Below are 19,499 nucleotides of genomic sequence, written 5' to 3'. Positions count from 1 at the left end.
AGGAGGTCAGTGAGGTACTGAGGTGCCAGAGCATGGAGGGACTTGTAAGTGATGAGGAGGGTTTTGTATGTGATGCAGGATTTGATGGGGAGCCAGTGAAGGTGGATGAGGGTGGGGGTGATGTGCTGCCAGGATTTGGTGCGGGTGAAAACCCTGGCAGCTGGGCTTTGAACGTACTGGAGCCTGTCCAGGGTTTTGCTTGGAACCCCGGACAGGACCCTGTTACAGTAGTCCAGGCAGGAGGTGATGAAGGCATGGATGAGGGTCTCTGCTGTGGAGTCGGAGAGTGATGGTCGGAGTCTGGAGATGTTTCTGAGGTGATGGAAGGCGTATTTGGTGATGGAACTGACGTGGGCTTGGTAGGAAAGGGTGGAGTCCAGGATGACGCCCAGGTTGCGGACCTTTGGTGAAGGGCAGATGGAGTAGCCATCAATGTCCAGGGTGAGATCTCCAACCTTATGCCACTTCCCCCCCCCTGGTCGTTGTGCTGCCCTACTGTCAGTCTGGGGAGGGTGTAGACCACCCTACTGTCAGTCTGGGGAGGGTGTAGACCACCCTACTGTCTGTCTGGGGAGGGTGTAGACCACCCTACTGTCTGTCTGGGGAGGGTGTAGACCACCCTACTGTCTGTCTGGGGAGGGTGTAGACTACCACACGCTGCCCTACTGTCAGTCTGGGCAGGGTGTAGACCACTACATGCTATCTCTCCCAGATCCTCTCCCTGCTGAACAGGCACCCTGACCGACTAGTATGAGTCACTGTTGCAACTACCAGGACTCGTAAACCCACTGGCTTCCCACCTGTGAACACTGCCGATTGTGTTCGTAGGGACTGACCAAGTCAGAGGTACTGCTGCTGGGAATTGTACCCGGGTCTCTGTGGTGGTAGATGAGTGCTTAGACCTCTACACTACCCAGCCGCTCCCCTGCCAGAGGCATTTAAAGGATAGAACCTGAATTGGGAAGGGGGGGGGGGTGAGTGAGTCTATCGCCGAATGTGCTCCTCATCTTAGCTAGCTCCTCGTAGGGGGGATGGGAGGGGTTCTCCAGGATACTGTCCAGTCCAGCTTATTTCTCGTCCTACTCTCGGTTGTCCAGTTTGACTCCCACTACTAGCCTTCCTCACCAGCTTGTTCAGTTTGTTAGTGTTTCTTGAGTTGATGTTACCCTCCACAGCATACAATGACGAGAAAGAGAACACTGACTACTACAGACTGGTAAAATGACTGCAGCAGCAGCCTATTGCACACGTTGAAGTAGGGCTGGGCGATATGGAAAAAAATCATATCGCGATAACGATATGATAATTTTATTTTATTACTCGATATCGATAATTATCGAATTGTTATAAGTATTAAATTATTATTATTTTTTATTTTTTTTTAACAACAGATGTATGTTTATTTTGCAGCAATTCTTTGTCGTTGCCGCCATCTTTAGTGTTACATCCCCTCACACTCCAGTTCTCAGGCTGCAGCTGGTTTAAAAGCTAAAGTAAACCGGCTTCTCTGCTGGCTGTGGCTCCAGAGGAGTTGAACAGTTCTGGCTCTGTTAGTTTATTTTCGATCTTTTGGCGCTTTTTTGGTGGACAAACCACCGCACATGTGCACTGTGACTCGTGACTGGAGTCTAGTTCTGCTAGCACACATAGCCTACTGTGTACAGACGGTTTCAAAATGTATTTTAAATTAGAAAGCAAACAAAATAAATGGACAAGAGAAAAATAAATCTCAATTTGGTCAGTATTGTCATTTGGACAAGCAAAGCCATTACTTTAAGTTGCAGGCAAGAAAGACAAGTCTGTCCACTGCCCTGTTGCAGGTCAAAAAAAAAAAAAATATATATATATATTATAAAAAAAAAAAAAAAAAAAAAAAAAAACGATTTTTTTTTTCGATATTCGATATTCGATATCGATTATTAAAATATATCGCGATATTTATCGTTATCGTTATATCGCCCAGCCCTACGTTGAAGGACCAGAGTTGTCTCAGGAAGAACAGCCGTCCCCTGATTGACTTCATCAATGTCCGCAGAACCATATTTATGCCGCATTTCACTGCTGGTAGTGCAGTGAAATACCACAACATGGGCTGACGTCAGCTGATGTGCGTAGTGGAGGTCGGCAGTATCGGGTTTCAGCGGCTATGCCGGCTAGGGTGTTCTGTACCCACCCCAGAGCTGTAGCTAAATCGGCATGATATGGCTCACTACGGAGTAGGGGTGTAACGATGCGACCTCGCAACGATTAATTTCGATTATGATTATTCAGGCAACGATTCAATGCATCATGAAATCTCTTCATTTGACCACGATTCGATTTGATTAATTTTCAATTCATTTCATCAGTTAATTCCCCAAAAAAATTTGAATACACAAATGTGGCTTGGGGAACTGATTCACTCAGCATGAACAAAACAAAAAAACAATACACAAAAAAAACCATTAAAATAATCAATTCTAACATTTTCAAATGGATGCAGTTGAATCGTCACATTAGAATCAATGCATTTAGATTAATCGATGCATCGTTACACCCCTACTACGGAGCTAGCCTTCCTCACCAGCTTGTTCAGTTTGATAGTGTTTGATACTGTACCATACTGAAAAAGGGGACACTGGTTGAAGGACCTCCTCAGGAAGAATAGCCTGCTCTGACCCATCCTGTAGAGGGCTTTAACAATAAACCAGTCCAATTTATTGTTCATGTGAACTCCCAGGAACACCTCCACCTCCTCCCCTCGGAGAGTGATGGTAGTCGGAGGCCTCTCTCTCCATGCTCTGCTCTCTCCATGCTTTTCTCTCTCTGTATCATCCATGCAGTGAAATTGATCAATGTAATCTCCCCTCTCTGTGCTACGCCAGGTTTCTCAAGTTCAATAACCTGATCCTGCGTAAGATCCTGATCAGGGACAACCGGGCAGAGTCCAGTATCGTGGCGCTGTACAAGAAGCTGGAGCTGCAGAACGCAATGGAGATCCTGGACTCTGTGTCTCCAGACCTCAGTGCTGCTGTGTCCATCGCCTCCCTGCAGTATGTCTCTTTCTTTCTCTCTCTCGCTCTCCTCGTCCACACTATCCTCTTCTCCACCTCATTACCTGTTCAGGTCATAAGGGGCGGAGTAACTAAGCAGCACAGCGTTCATCTCTGTTATGTTGCCTTTCAGCGAGGATAAGAGTCCTGCCAAACCCAAGAAGAAGTTCAAGGCTACTGACCTGAGGGGCATGCACGACATCCTGAGCAAGAACATGTACACGATCAGACAACGGGTGAGACACACTGAGCCAGAGGATTTTAGGATTACCGTATTGTCCTGAATATAAGACTAAATTACAACTGAAAAAAATTGGGGTCATCTTATATTCGCACTCTAGAGATTGAAGGTGTCACAGTAAAGAGAGTTAGATTTATCGATATACTAATCTAGTATGATATTTGGTATCAATGGATTTGTCACAATCTCAAGATTGACTGTCGCGCTAGCCTAAAAACTGAGCTCGCTACGGCCTTCAAAAGACAATGATGTTGATGTCGGATGATCCACCAGCTCATCATTAGGTTTCAGCGGGTCCCTTTCACATTAAGATGTACATTATATTAGAAACGGGCCTATCCCTAGGCTACAGTTAAAAACGATCTAAAACAAACTACATTTTGGAGCAAAATTCAAACTAAATTAAATCTGTGAACACAAATGTTGTAGCTTTAATTGTGAACGTACACAACACCACCGCTTACCATCTTTAGTTAATCTGATTTGAAAACATTGGTCATCTGAAAATTTTAAACAGGAGTTATGGTTCTTTGTCTGAAGGATTATATTCTATATATATATATATTGCAGACAGTAGTTTCTGTGAAACCTTCCTCATGCATACTATAGCATGCGTTCTATTTACTGAAACTCCCCTGCTGTTTTGCATAGTACATAATGTGGCTGGTGGTAGATTTACATGAGTGACATCACCCTCGGAAAGCCACCTGCTGATGCTTTGAAGTAGACAAATAGGAGTTTTTTTTGTTTCTTTCATGGTGAGATTGTCTGGTCCTACCTGTTTATCTCTTCTACCACCCTACTATTCACAAACTTACTTACAGTCCCCCTCTCTTTCTCTCATATGCACGCACACAAACACACCCTTGAGTCTTTCTCTCTCTCTCTCTCTTTCTCGTTTTACTGGTTTTAACATTTCATGCACGTGATGAGAGTTTTGGATTTGTCATCTGATTAACAAGCTAGTCTAGTCCAACAACATCTGATCAGTGGAGCTGGTTGCTGTTGCCCTCGAAGCGGTTTGTCTGACGTAGTGCTTGTTTCAGTCACACACTGTGTGTGTGTGTGTGTTTGTGTGTTATCACTAGATCTGAAAACAAAACGTAACAATCCATGGCTAGGAAACGCTTGACTTGGTTGGGTAAAATCCCTCTTTCTAACGGTGTTGTCAGCCTCACGTGAGACGGCCGACAACATAACAGGAGACGGAGAGGTGAAGAGTTATTTCTCGTTTTGTTAGTACAAAGGATTTAGTGTTGGTAGTAGCGTTTGTAAAGGGCAGTTGTGTTTGTTTTTGGGGCTAATTAATAGCTGCAGGGCAGAGCTTCTGATAACATTGTTAAAATATCAGCAGTGCTGCTCCATGACATGACTAACGCTGCGGCGGAGAGGCTGGCGTGGCAGCTTGTAAAGCCCACAGACGCGGCTTGAACCTGGGATTCTCTGAGCAGACGGGTGGAGTCAGTGGTGGTCGGGCAACCCGGGCTAGTAGTGCATGTTGTAAAAGAACATTAACAAAGTCCATAAAGGCTGTTTAGAGTGCTCTGTCGTCGTTAAAGCATCTGTTAATTTCAGGATCTGTCTCTGTGTTTTGTCGTCTGAGGAGCAGAGTGTCCCCTGTTGGGTGTTAACCCCATGGTGTGAGGCGAGTCCGTTTGGACGGTTAGAGGAAATGCTGCCACCTGGTGGTCTGAAACGATGGTGGAATGTTTGCACCATCACCAACACCACCATGCTTCTAGCTCCACCATGCTGTAGTAATTGTTTACGTATTACGGTCCATCATGTAAATGGACTGCATTTATATAGCGCTCTTATCCAAAGCGCTTTACAACTTATGTCTCACAATCAGCCATTCATTCACACATTCACACACCGACGGCAGAGGCATGCAAGGTGCCAACCTGCTCATCGGGAGCAGTTAGGGGTTAAGTGTCTTGCTCAAGGATATTTCAACACACTGCTGGGAGGAGCCGGAATCGAACCGGGAACCTTTCGATGACCAGACAACCGCTCTACCTCCTGAGCCACTATCGCCCCATAACGCATCTCATCATGCATCTCTCTTTTGATTTCCCTCTTGTTCAGACAGTGGCGTACACTGGCAAGCACTCCCTGCCCAACGACACCCAGACCAAAGAGATCCTGATCAGACGCCACAGCAGCATACGGCGCAGCATGCGGCCCGGCAGCTTCCAGACATCGGTATGAGAGAACTCTGGGATGTGGTGGAAAATAGCCGAAGCTGAATAACTTAACTCAGTCAAAAGAGACCTGGTTAACAAACACACTTTGTACACACTGGAGGGGGAAACTGCTTCTGGTATGGATGTTTATATTTTACTACTGTGGACACTGGTGATTTTCTTATCTAATGTCGCACACATTGTCAACATACCTAGTACTACACAACAAGAAGTGTTTATTTTAGAGTAATGTTCCATGTATTGTCTTCATTGCTATTCTATTAACACGGTTTATTAATTGAATCAAAGTATCAATGCAAAATAGTCAGATTTAGGCTGGATGAGTGTTTAGCTATAGGACACCAGGAAAGAGATCTGGATCTTGAAACATACAAATTGGAATTCAGTTGTGAGGTTTGACGTTCACGTTCAGTGTGAATCATTTAGATTTAGATTATAAATAAAAATAAATATTTCAGAAATTTCAAGGGGTTTTCATTCCAATCCTAATTCACTTTCTTTTCCCCAATCGTTTGTCTCGATCCTATAGACTCAGGCGGCAGCCAAGTCCCATAAATACTTCTCCTTGCCTGCTGGGAAGAATCTGGAGTCACAGTTCCCTCCCAAGAGACTGAATGGTGCAGGTAAGCTTTCCGTTCATTAATTCATTCAACGTTTATTTAATTCTCAGGAATACCTTGAGGACGGCCCCTCGTTTTTAATGATGCAGAGATTACATTAGGCAATAATAAAATGTAACACTGATAGGAAAACTACTTCCACAATCTTTTTTCTACTAAACATAGGAATGCTGTTTCTGTAAAAGAAGCCAATTTTGTGTTGCAGTTTGCTAACAAGATCATCTATGTGGTATTTCTCATCAAGCCAGATGCCAAGATATTTATATTCAGTAACTCTCTGTGTTAGATCCATTTGCAGTGGATTATAATCGGCATGGATTTTGTTTTATAAATTGCAAGTTCTCAATGGCTAGTTGCACAGAATCGGCAATAAAATACACAATAGTGTCATCGTTATATAGATGGACTTGACAGCCACATTACCAATATGCCAGTTCTGTTTCATTATGGCTTACGCTCAGCATCATTCTGCACTGTACTTCACTTCGTGCACGAGCACTGAATAAAAAATTCCACCATGTACCTTTACATCCCAACATTCGTCTGGCCACACCCCCATTCTCTTACCTTCATAAGCAGGTGTGTGGTCACCTACTCTCCTCCTTCTTCACTTTCACCACAAGGAAGTGCCTTCGGTAGATCCCACACTTGACGAGGTTGTTAGCTGAAGAAAGTTGAGACGTGTTTACATTGTTGCTTGTTTTTTTCTTCTCTCATATATTCGAAAGAAAAAAGCTAAGTCATAATGTCTACTTCGGAGGGTCGCGCTCGCAACGCCACTCTTCACCAGCGGTTCTCCATTGCCGCCTCCGTCGTGCGTCTTGGAGCGGGGCTGAGGTCTCTCTCGTGGTCGGCAGCCACGCCCGGTAGGCGTCCGATGGGTAGTTTGCCTCTCCAAGGAGCTGGTGCACCAGTGCCGTCTCCTGTGCGATGGCCTGGTTCCGGCTCTGGTTCCTCTGCTTCCGGGGAATCGTCCGCTGTTGGGTGGCCGGTTCCCTTGGTTGCGGGGATTTGAGATGCAAACTGCAAATGCTCGCTCCCGTCGCAAGATGGTGGCTTGCAGACGCGAACGGCCTGGTTTTGGTGAGTTGCTGGAGCCAGATGAGGATGCGTCGGTCTCTACATGCCCGATGGAGACAGAGGACTACATGATAGAGGCGGACGGGTTCTTGTTTGAAGGCCCGGTGGAGACATCTTCCCTGCCTGTCCAGGTAACACTGGAGGGGGGTGAGATGTCTCCTTGGGGTTCCCCGTCCGAAGATGTTGGGTTAGAACCTCCGACTCGTCGGCGGGATGCCCTGCTATCGGCCACATCAGAATGTGGCTCCTTGACCAGTAGTCTGCTGTATGTGAGGGACGCGGGCTCGGAGGAGGAAAGTATGCAGGGGGAATTGCGTGCTTAGTTTCCCGAGCTCATGGCGGCGGCGGCAGTCGCAAACGGCGTGCCGCTGCCGCAGCCACTGCCTGTTCCTGTCCCTGATGATCTCATAGGTCATCTATGGCAACGTCGCCCGGTGAGAGGGGTGGACATTGTCTACCCATTTTTCCCCTCAATGGCGGCCTATGTCCGTCAGGGTCAGGTGGTCTCCCACATCATAGGCCTTACTCCTGCCTACGTGCAAGTCACGCGGGTGGCGGGTTTGGTCAACGGTATGAAGGAGGGCGTGCCACGGCTTGATAGGCAGATGGCGGCGCTCCTTTGTCCGGAGGTGGTGTGGGAGCCGTTACGGAAGCCGGTTCCCCAAGGGAAATCGGCGAGGCGGTTGGCATATTGGAGCGACCAGTCATTTATCACCGGAACACAATCTCTAGCTGCCGCGTCTAACATCGCGCAGCTGGCGAGATTCATGTCCGGGATATTGACGGGCGGCACGGAGCTGACTGATGTACAACATGATCAGCTCGCCCAGTCGGCAGGAGCCATCCTGCATCTGACTCAGCCGCAGGCTATAGTCGCTGGGAAAGTGCGCGCCCTGGCCACTCTGACCCAGCGCCACCTTTGGCTGGAGCAGGCGCGTGTGCCGGAGAAGAAGAGGACTCCACTTCTGACGGCACCCCTCTCCGATGCTGGACTATTCGGGACGGCACTGCAGCTGATGACCTCAACCTGCAGAGAGATGCAGGAGGAGCGCTCCGTGCTCCAGCCTCATTTCCCCCCTCCCGATGTCGCCGGTGGAGTCAGACGGCTGCCACGTCGTCGAGGATCCTCCGCCGTGGCCGCCGCTGCCACCACCGCCACTGCTGGACCTTCAGTGAAGAAGGCCAGGAGGAGAGAGGGCGCCTCCGCTACTGCAGCCGGCCCATCTACGCCCGGAGGCGACGGTAGGGATCGTCGAGACCAGCCGCCGATCGTTTACCGTCCCTCCGGGGCTCCCCGAGGTGGCAAATCCCGAGCGGCTCGTGGCAGGTGTCGCTAAGACCCAGTGACTTTTTCCCCCTGTGGTCTCCCCCTGTTCCCTTCCCGGCCCCGCTATGATTTTGTTCAAAAATAAAGAGTCCCCTCTAAAGGGGGACTGTATTTTTTGTTAACAAACTGTGTTTATTCACCAAACATATGATGGGGTTGCAACGTGTGAATCTTCGCTAGTATGGGTTGATAGGAGGGTTACATTCATGTTAGAGCTTAAGCAAGGCCTGCAGCCTACACTCGGTTGAAAAAGGGTTTTTTCTGCCTCGACCTGAATCTCCACATAAAGGTAGAGGCTAGTTGTGTGCTCTGTTGCTTACACAGTGATATTGAGCTACAACACTATTGTGTTGGGTTTGCAGTAATGCTCGTATGAAAACGTACCACGGCTCAGCCGTTCTCTCTCTCTATCAATGTTTTCTGTGTTACAACATGGATTCACACACACACGCGACTTGGTCTTACTATAAACCCTGTTCACAGATTGTCTGTGGTTAGCGTGCATTGTATTAGCTTGCGCTATTCATTAGAATTGCTACTAAAGGTATCATATGGCTATCATTGTTATTGTATGCAAGGGTTGGGCTTGTGAGGGGGTACCGGATAAACCCCTCCTTCCCTCTTCTGATTGGTCAGGGGGTTTATTAGCCTCTCTTGTTAGTTCAGTCAGGGCCAAGCTGTTAGGCGGCTTGGCAGGGAGGGGGGGGGGGGAAGGGTTTCCCAGACTCTGCACCCATCACAGGCGTTGAGTCTTGGGTTTCCCCCCGTCATAGCACACGTCACTACGCACGTTGCTATTGGACGATGGCTTCCGTGAGTTAGACCCGTATGTAGGGTCTGTTATTGTCAAGTGTCGGGATGGAGCGTAGGAATTAAGGTTCCACTACGCTCGATATACGAGTAACTTGAGTCGGTTGGTCACATGACTCAATGTTACCGTGGCTTTTCAATCTATGGCTCACGTGGGAAGTCTCTCTGGGGAGTTCCGTCTATCCTCTGGTAGGGATGACGGGATATAAAAATGTAAACGGTTTTTATCCTCTGCTGCGTCAAGTGAGATTCATGTCAGTCTGTGTTTTTTTCTTTTTTAATAAAAAAGTGTGGAGAATGTGAAGCACCACACCCTTCTTGTCGTTCTCCCATGCGCCTTGAGGGATCGATGTGGGGTCTGGTTAGACTGTCCATTGATATGTTTTTGTGTCCCGACACATACATAGTGCTGGCTCGGGGTGTTTCTGATAAGAATCATGCGGGTGGCTAGTACGCCTTGGTTACTTGTTATTAAAACAGCGTTTTTATAAAGCAACTGGGATGGGTTCTTTTTCCTCTTCCGAGACCCTGTTACTGGGTCTCGACGGATTCTCATTCATATCTGGGGGATGTTAACGGAATAGATTAGAACATAGGTAGAGGGGTCTCACGCCCTTGGGGTGGGCCACCGAGCGCGGTTCAAACCGGCCCGTCTGGGTGGCGCCCTCTTTTCATGTTTTAGATCAACACGCATATCTGCCCCTTCTCCTGGAGTAGGCATGTCGGCGTGGTTAGGGCACGGGACTGGTTCTGGTCGCGCTGGTCCAGGTCAGTTAACCCGTTTGTCCGCCGGGGATGCAGATCTGCTGTTCTGGTACCCTGAGGGACTTGGGCTTTTTTCGGGGGAAAAATGCCGGGTCGGCCCGGGTGTCACAGGGTTAGGCGTTATGGAGACCCTTTGTTGAGTACTCTTTTGTACCTGGCACTATTGTAAGGGGCTGGTTCTCCTTCTTTCGCTCCTCTCTCATGCATGGCGAAGAGGGGGCTGTTGGGGTGGTCTTTTGGACCCCCTCTGGTAATCCTGTGTGCTGCCGGGCCCGGTCCGAAGTAATGTTTCGTTGATACCGTAGGCCTGGGATAACCATTTTTTGGAAACTGAAATACTTGTACTGCGGTATAGCTGGTGTATATCCGCAGGTGTATTTTGGAGTTTTTTCTTGAGGGGTTATAGGAACAACCACCGTCTGTGTACCGAGAGGGTGGTTGATTCCCTGGTGTGTTGGAGCAGAGTCAACTCCCGGGTTACCTGGTTGAGTGTGCCCCTGCACGTTCATGATGTCTGCCAATCGTGTCAGCCTTCTCTGCCTCGACCCCTCTGGGTGTTTTTTTTTTAATGGAGGCTTTGTCATGGTGCTCAACAACGCCAGCATGCGCCCCTTCCGCCGGGGGGGCTGTTTTCAGTTGACTCCTTTGGCGCCTGTCTCGTCCGCAGTGCTCCAGGCTCAGGTTACAGCCTGCTGCCTGGTTTCCCCGGTGTGCTGCCTGCTTCCGTTGGTTGAACTTTTTGAGTGCTTACGGCCATGCTGACTGCCTGTTCTGCAGGGTCAGTGTGCCAGGCGGTGTACTATTGGGGGGAAAGGGCCCGCTCTTGGAGGGGCCCTATCCGAATACGCTGGCGATGTGGGGGACGGTGTCACTAAGTGACCGCCTGGTGGGGTCTTGATGCCTGGCGTCATTGACCTCTCCGGGCCCCCCTTTTTCCAGGGGATCCAGTCCCTTCAGTGGGTCTGGGTCTTCCTTCGCGCTCCGCTGCTACAGCCTTGCCACGGGGTTGGGTTTGCTCTTGACCCCGTGATTTTGGGGGCAGTAACGAGGGTTGTTCCTTCCGTTCGTTCCCTGGTGGCATGCGGGTTGTGCGTGTGCGTAGTCGTGGGGTCAAGCCACGGTCTGCTCACCCTGTCCGTTGAGTTGCTTGAGTTCCTCTTCGCACGGTCGGATCCGTCTCCCTCCCGTAAGCCTCCAATAGGGAGGGTATCCTCCAAGGCGGCTACGTGGCGTAGTGGGCAAGGCGCTCGCCACGAATGACGGAGACGCTGGGCTTGCCTGTTCGAGCCCAGCGCTCCACATTGCTTTCAGTTTAGCTGGCCGTCCATACTAATACACATTGGCCGTATTAGGGGGTGGGAAACTGATGGGTGGGGATCGGGTGTTGTGGACAGCGACTCCTACAGGTCGGTTGGTGTGCCTGCGCAGTAGAATCAGGAAGTGTCGGGGGCAGCGTGAGCCTTCCACGCGTTACTCCTCGCCACTGAGAGATTGAGCTGCGCAGTTGAAAAGATGCGACTGCTGTTACCTCAAGTACCGGAGGGGACTTGTGCTATGTATGACTTAAGGCCTCTACATGCTACAGCAACTTCAAAGCAACTGCACCACAACATCGACAAAGCAACGGTGTTGTAGACACTCTGCATTTATGCTTCTGCAACATCGACGCGCAAAGTTAGTTTAACTAAAGTTAGTTTAGGTTCGTGTTAACGTTAGATAATGTACAAAATAAACGTATTTCCGGTGCTTTTAGACGTCGCTCTTTTATTTTGAAATCCCCCGACCGGAAGTATTTGTGATGTATTCTGCTTGTGTAACTTTAGGTTAGTTTTAACGTTAGCTGGCAGCTACAGGCACTCGAGGTCGAGGAAGAGCTGCTGAATTTAATCGGCAGGAGGAGAGAGAGCTCGTCAAAGCTGGATATATCCCTGTGGCTGTGGTTGTAGGCACGAAAATGCAGCTCGAACTACCTGTTATATTAAATTAATTGATTGCTGTTTAACAACTTGTCCGTGTCCAGTCCTTTCGAACTGCCCCACCGTCCGTTCATTGTAAACAATGATGCATGTAATTATATTAACGTTACTGTGTGTTGTTGTAGCTATGTTAATCAATTCTGAATGGCATTAACGTTAGTTGGGTATGATGGAGCATTGAATAGCATCAAGTTCAACGCTAGCTGGCTGGCTACAACAATGGCGGATGGTATTCCTCGCTGCGGGACCAATATTATTGTATGACAGCCCCGCCCCCATTCACTACCAACCAATCACTGCTACGCAATATCAACGCAACGGTTGTTTAGATTAGATTTGGGTGAAAGGTACGCAACGTCCTCGCAACACAGTCTACAAGACCCTCTAAAACAAGCGCGTTGAAATCGCGCTGATGTTGTGTTGAAGTTGCTTTGAAGTTGCTGTAGCATGTAGAGGCCTTTAGTCCACATTGCAACCGGCTTGTGGGAGGCAAGAAACAGCGTTCGTGACAGGGGAGGGTTGAATTGGATGATACGAAATTGGGATGGGAGAAAATATAGAAAATGGTAGAAAAAAGTGGATCAAAAAAAAGGGAGGGTATCCTCCATTAGGGAGGGTCGGGGGGCTCGGTCCTCCCCGGTCTGATGGTTGTGGGGGGCCTCAGCGGGGTACATTTGTTGAGCTATGGATCCCGCTCAGCTCCTCTTGTGCAGAATGATGCTGAGCGTAAGCCATAATGAAACAGAACATAAGGTTATGTATATAACCAAGTTCTGTGAATTATGGTGACGCTCAGCATCAGGACGCCGCTGCGGCCCTTGATCTCGCCTTGTGGTGAAAGTTTGGGAAGGAGGCGAGTAGGTGACTGATGACACAGTAGTGGTGGGCCTGATCTCTGCCAACGACGAGAGGGCCTACCTGGAAGAGGTAGAGAATCTGTCACAGTGGTGTCAGGAGAACTGCCTCTCCCTGAACGTCAGCAAAACAAAAGAGATGATTGTGGACTTCAGGAGGTCGGGGGTCAAGGACTACAGCCCCCTCACCATCGACGGGGCACCGGTTGAGAGAGTGAACAGTTTCAAGTACCTCGGAGCCCACATATCCGAGGACTTGACATGGACAACACACATTGACAGTGTTGTGAAGAAGGCACGACAACGCCTCTACTTCCTCAGGCGCCTAAGGAAGTTCCAAGTCAGTCAGAAGATCCTTAAGAACTTCTACTCATGTACATTAGAGAGCATCCTGACTGGCAACATCACCTCCTGGTTTGGGAATAGCACTGCACAAGACCGTAGCAGACTACAAAGAGTGACACGTTCAGCCGAATGCACAATTGGAGGGGGGCTTCCCACCCTCCAGAACATTTACAACAAGCGGTGCAGGGGGAAGGCTAAGATAATCATCAAGGACTCCAGCCACCCGAACAACTGCCTCTTTGAACTGCTGCGGTCAGGCAAGCGATACCGGAGTCTTAAGGCGAGCACAGAAAGACTCAGAAGAAGCTTCTATCCCCAGGCCATCAGGCTGCTCAACGAACAATAAACACTATGCAACAACCATCAAATGCACACAGCACACACACCCACACGCACACACTCACTTAAATAAACAACACACTGCAGTACCCACTCTCCACACTTTAGATCACCTAAACACACTTTACACTTTATGTTTATTGGTAAAGGATTTGCACTACAACTCGTACACCTTACTGTAAATTGTACCTAAATTGTACCTCATCCCATTTCTGCTCTGCACTATATAGTATTGTATATTAGTACATTGCATAGTATATTGTATATTGTATGGTAACTCAGTTACTTCTATTCTGCATCGAACATTGTACATATGTCTATACTGAACACTGTTACCTCTATTTTTACTTCTATTTTACATGCTATACTATTTTATTTCATACTTATCTTGTCTAGCACAGTCTCTGGAGCGTAACAGTAAGAAGCATTTTGTATAAAAGTATTCTGTACTTCTGTATGACAACTATTAAAGAAACTTGAGGTAAGCGGATGGGGGTATGGCCAGACGAATGTTGGGATGTAAAGGTACATGGTGGAATTTTTTATTCAGTGCTCGTGCACGAAGTGAAGTACAGTGCAGAATGATGCTGAGCGTCACCATAATTCACAGAACTTGGTTATATACATAACCTTACGTTATGGATGTAACGGTATACTGTTTTAAGGTTGTTTTCTTTTTTTTATATCCAAATGAGCTTCATTCTATAGCAGTGTTCTCTGTTCTGAAACAGAAAATGTACCTGTAACATTCCCCTAGAAGCTCTCAGTGTAATCTATTAACATATTTCCCAATTCACTGTCTATAGATCGGCTCAAGACTTTATTCCTGATCAATATTATTCATGACTGTCTTAGACCATATTAATTCTGAAAATGGGCATAGTTGCCTTTTTAAATCTAGCACTTAATGAATAACCAAGACACATTTGTTCATAATCTTTGATGCCAGGTGCCAGGTGCTTTGATGCCCATTATTTTCCATAACTGAACTAAAGTCTACTAGGACCCTAAGAACTGATTTGTCGACTTACCCCATGCTTATGATTTGTTTTATAACGTAGCCTACAGTTAATGTATTTGTCGTATAATTGAATATCTAATGAGGGATGGGCCACCCTTGTGTGAAACGACATAACGTCATCCATGATTAACTTTGAACAGGTTCTCGAACTCTTTTATACCACAACCCCATTTTATTTAGGAATTTTTCTTTTGGCGACCCCACACTTAATGTATTGCGTAATTTCAACGTGGAATTAAGGAATATCAAAATAAAAGCACACGTTGTTGAACTTGATCATGCATATTTATTAGAAAATGTTATTACAGCGCTGTTATCAATTACACTTTTAGCCAAAATATGTTGCCAGAAGATAACCTCGACCACCTGTCACCTACCCACCACGACCCCACTTTGGGTCGCGACCCGTAGTTTGAGAACCGCTGTTCTAACACCTTGTGGTTCCTTCCTCCTGTGTTCCAGACGAGACCATGTCCGAGGTGAGCTGCTCCTCTGCTCGGTCCCGGTCCTCCGTCAGGGCCATGCTTCCTCTACACCGGCTGGACACCCTGACGGAGGTGCCTTCCGTGAACGTGGTGAACGAGAACGAGAGCAGCAGGGGGAGAAGGGGGCGTGGCACGGGCAGAATAAACTCCTCCTCCAGCGATTCCCGTCTCCCCCTTCCTCGACGAGTCCAGTTTGGTGCCGGCTCCGCGGGTGACCATAGAAACGGCCATCACGAGACGAAGGAGGAGGAGGAGGAGGAGGAGGACGAGGAGAGGCAGCAGCAGCAGCGGGCGTCTCCCTCGCCTCCGACCTGGGCTCCAGAGCCTAGTGAGCTGGACCACCGTGGAACGCGAAACCCTCTGCTCAGGCCTCAGTGGAACGATAAGAAGCTGTGATGAAAAGCCCAGAGAACTCTGGATCTTCAGTAGCAGCCGGACTGCTATATGGACTGTGCTTCCAAGTTCCGAAGCAGAGCTGGGATCTCCCCCCGGCATGTGTTCAGACCCCCAGGCAACTTGGGACTAACTAATCGCCGGCTGTCTGTTGATTTCCTCCTGAGAGCTAAACATCCAGCCATGGCTTTCAAGTTTGTTTTCAAAAGGAAAGGTTTGGCCACAGCGTCACGTCTGGGTATCGTCGTTTGTCATCAGCACCCATGTGTCAGTGCTGGCAGTACTGCAGAACTGACGGCTGTCGGATACTTCAAAAGCACAATGCACTATGAAGGGGAAGACTATAGATTCTGTCAACCCCCCCCCCCCCTGTCTTTCTTTATCCTCCAATCGCAACTGTTGCTTCCCTCTGGGAAAACATTTAAAATGTTCTTACTTTTGTCCAAAAATTCTAAGTTAACGTAATTTAATAATTTTTTTATGTACTGGTAATTGAATGAAAGTAAATGAATCAATTTTAAGAGTGAACTCTGTTCTTGTTTCTGTTTATCAGTGTATGTGATGTATATATTGTATTTTTTGTATTTTTATTGCACGTTATGACCATTATGATTGAAGATATAGGTACTGTAAATATTAATGTGTTGAAAAGCCAGAATTGCTCCTGCAGACAAACACAAGTCCTGGAGGCATGCTACAGTAAGTCTGTTACACTACTGGCCTTTATGAAAAAGAGGCCTACTTTGATATTTTATCACTCCGTAATAAAATTTCTATACTGCTCAAGCTGTGTCAACATTTCATATAACCTATTATGATGGTTATAATGCGTCTGTTGACAACCTCGTTGTCCTGTATGTGCAGAGAAAGTGATTTTCTTTCAACCAAAACCTAGAGCGCTGGGTTTTCTTTGGCATACATCAGACCAATACGTCATCTGCACTGAATTTTGATCGCCACGCCTCTTTTTTGGGGGAAAACAAGGAATAAATGGGGATTAGACAACGTTAGGACAGATGAACACCACAGGGAGACTGCCAGGGTGCTGCGTCTCGGCTGTCTCCAGATGGCCGACACTGTCCGGGTAGCAGGAGCTCAACAGCAGGTCCCACATCTGTGTCGAGCTTCATCAGAAGGCTCACATGGAATGTTACTCCTACCATTATAGTCTGAATGAATGAATGAAAAACTTTATTTAACAGATTGCAGAATGGGTACAATACAGTACGGCTCAATACACACAATTGTTTACCAGAGAAAGACGTTTGTCTTGTTTACATCAGGGTCCCCCATTTTCAATTCATAGTGACATTTATGACATACACAACATACATGACATCATGACATTTATGGCATAGGGACATACATGACATACAGGTATATAGTACTGTTACATTTGTGATATATACGATATGCAAATATACAGTACTGTTACCCATAGATCCTAACGGAGAATATACATATGGGGATGAGACTGTACATTAGGAGGGGGTGGGGAAAAAATATATACATACGGTGGGGAGAGAATATATACATACGGTGGGGGGGAGACTGTATTAGGAGGGGGTGGGGGGGTTGGACATTTACGGTGGCCAGTTTTGAATTGCAGCCTCCCGTAGGTGCTCTTTAAGAGTCCAGGGGCCAGAATGGATTTCGGTACCACTCAAGGGGGCAAAATCTAGTTAAATGTTTTGAAGGCTTGTTTGGGGTGATTATGGGCTTTAAAGTAGATCATGGGAAACATCCTGACAACGTCCTAATTAGTATTAACTCAGTTTTAATTCCAACATTCCCAAATGTCAAATAACCCTGACACAATGGTGCCTTTAACCTGCGTGCCCTCAAAACATATACCAGTGTCTTAGGTTGGGTAGTGTAGAGGTGTAAGCACTCGCCTACCACCGCAGAGACTCTGGGATCGAATCCAGCTGTACCTCCGGCTTGGTCAGTCGTTCCTACGAACACAATTGTCAGTGGTCGCAGGTATCTGGTCGTTGCAAACAGCGACTCCTACTGGTCGGTAGGGCTGCTGGGGCCTAGGCCTGGCCTGGTGGTAGGTGGCATTGTAATAGCTGTGCTGCTACTGCTGGGGCCTAGGCCTGGCCTGGCCTGGTGGTACAGTAGGTGGCATTGTAATAGCTGTGCTGCTACTGCTGGGGCCTGGCCTGATGATAGGCGTGTTGGTGGCAGCTAGGCTGATGGTAGTTTGCCTACTGCTACTGGAGCCTGGGCCAGACCTGATGGTAGCTTGGCTGGTAGCGGCCAATTGCTACTGGGGCCTGGTCTGGTGGAGAGAAAGGGTTGGTGTATCTCTTCCAGCGGCTGCAGAGTAAAGCCACTAATGCTGTGTTGCCAGCAGTCCGGGGGGGAGGGCATGTGTTTGTTCAATCACTCCAGTAGAAACATGCCTTGCCAAATCACAATTCTGGTCTAAATGAGGGTTCCCTAATGGACCAGGGTTCAGCTGAATATCCACACATAAGATTTGCACTACATCCATACCTCATTTTTGCATTTAGCATTTCTATTTTTTAAGGTTGCATTTTTATACCTCGGTCTGCATTTTAGGTTGTACTTTAGTTTGTATAGTGTTTGGGACTTTATTCCTCTTTTACCTTTTTCTTTTTTTACAGCATCAAGCATTTCACTCTAATGTACATGTACCGGTACTTTATACATGACAAATGAAACAAAACTTGGAACTTGAAACCAGCAGGATTTTATTATTATATTTAACCATTTGCTTCTCTTGATCTGTTGTTTCGTTTCGTTAGAGCTTCCAAACAATGCTTTCTGCCAGAATATGTATATAATTAATTGTCCAAGTCCAAAATATACTAGTATTCAGAGGTGCAAAATGTCCAAGAGAGGTTGATTTGATTTCTGGCCAAACAAAGACCTTGAACATGTGGAGCATCAGCAACCACAGGCAGAATAATGGAATAAGAACACGTCCATTTTCTACCTTTTGGTCCTTAATCAAAGTACTTCCTTGATTTGCAGCGTTTGTTGAAAAACACCAGCAAAAACGGATCAAATCTGTGTTTCTTCATTAGTGTTTGGGTCATTGTATACAATACCACTTACTCGGAATTAGGGGTGTAACGGTACACAAGGTTCGGTACGGGTTTTCGGTACAGTGGGGGAAAGTTTTCCATGTTCCACTCAGGGGTGATGTGTGCAGTAACTAATTGTACTTGTCAACGAATATTCTATATTGAAATTATTAATAATCGACTTGTAAAATAAAAAAATTACAATTATATTTAGGATGTCCGATATTATCAGCCTACCGATATTGGCATAAAAATGTGATATCAGAAAATATTGGTTTAATTTTTTTTTTTTTACATTTATTTAACTTATTTACCCAGGCAAGCAAGTAAGAACTAATTATTTTATTTATTGTCAAAGTATGCATAATGTGGTGTTAATTAGAGATATGTTGTGTACGAAGAGATATGTAATGTTAATTACCTGAAATTCTTCAGTTTTTTGGGGGGGGGAAACCCTGCATATATCGGTATCGGTTGATATCGGTATCGGAAATTAAGAGTTGGACAATATCGAGCATCCCTAATTATATTAGATTGTGAAAAAAAACAGCCCCCGGTGGGCGGTCGTTAGTGGTTAACATACCGTTGTATTCGTTCGGTACACAGCCGTTAGGTACGGTACGGTACACACTGAATCAGTTCGGTACGGACACGTGTACCTTTACACCCCTGCTCGGAATACCATTACATCTTACAAAACAACTGAACAAATTCCAACTTAAACTTAATCCAGACAAATTTGTATTCGTTTTTTTTTTTTATCCACTTTTTCTCCCATTTTTCTATATTTTCTCCCATCCCAATTTCGTATCATCCAATTCAACCCTCCCCTGTCACGGACGCTGTTTCTTGCCTCCCACAAGCCGGCTGCAATGTGGACTAAGTCATACATAGCACAAGTCCCCTCCGGTACTTGAGGTAACAGCAGTCGCATCTTTTCACCTGCGC

At 46.9% G+C, this 19,499-nt stretch overlaps 1 protein-coding gene across 1 annotated transcript in view; it reads left to right on the top strand.

Moving 5' to 3' along the window:
• Positions 1-16,273, top strand: part of slc9a2 (solute carrier family 9 member 2) — a 41,108-nt gene extending 24,835 nt beyond the window's left edge. Inside the window, exons 9-13 of the mRNA XM_084313874.1 lie at positions 2,865-3,032; positions 3,166-3,268; positions 5,362-5,478; positions 6,010-6,103; positions 15,080-16,273. Coding sequence (XP_084170000.1) covers positions 2,865-3,032; positions 3,166-3,268; positions 5,362-5,478; positions 6,010-6,103; positions 15,080-15,498 — 901 coding nt within the window. The 3' untranslated portion in view covers positions 15,499-16,273. The remainder of the gene's footprint in view (positions 1-2,864; positions 3,033-3,165; positions 3,269-5,361; positions 5,479-6,009; positions 6,104-15,079) is intronic.
• The last annotated feature ends 3,226 nt before the right edge of the window (positions 16,274-19,499 follow it).

Source organism: Notolepis coatsorum, assembly GCF_963971535.1.
Source record: "Notolepis coatsorum genome assembly, chromosome: 5".
Lineage (NCBI taxonomy): Eukaryota > Metazoa > Chordata > Actinopteri > Aulopiformes > Paralepididae > Notolepis > Notolepis coatsorum.
The sequence above is the reverse complement of the archived record's forward strand: the minus strand, read 5'-3'. Positions and strand labels throughout refer to the sequence as shown.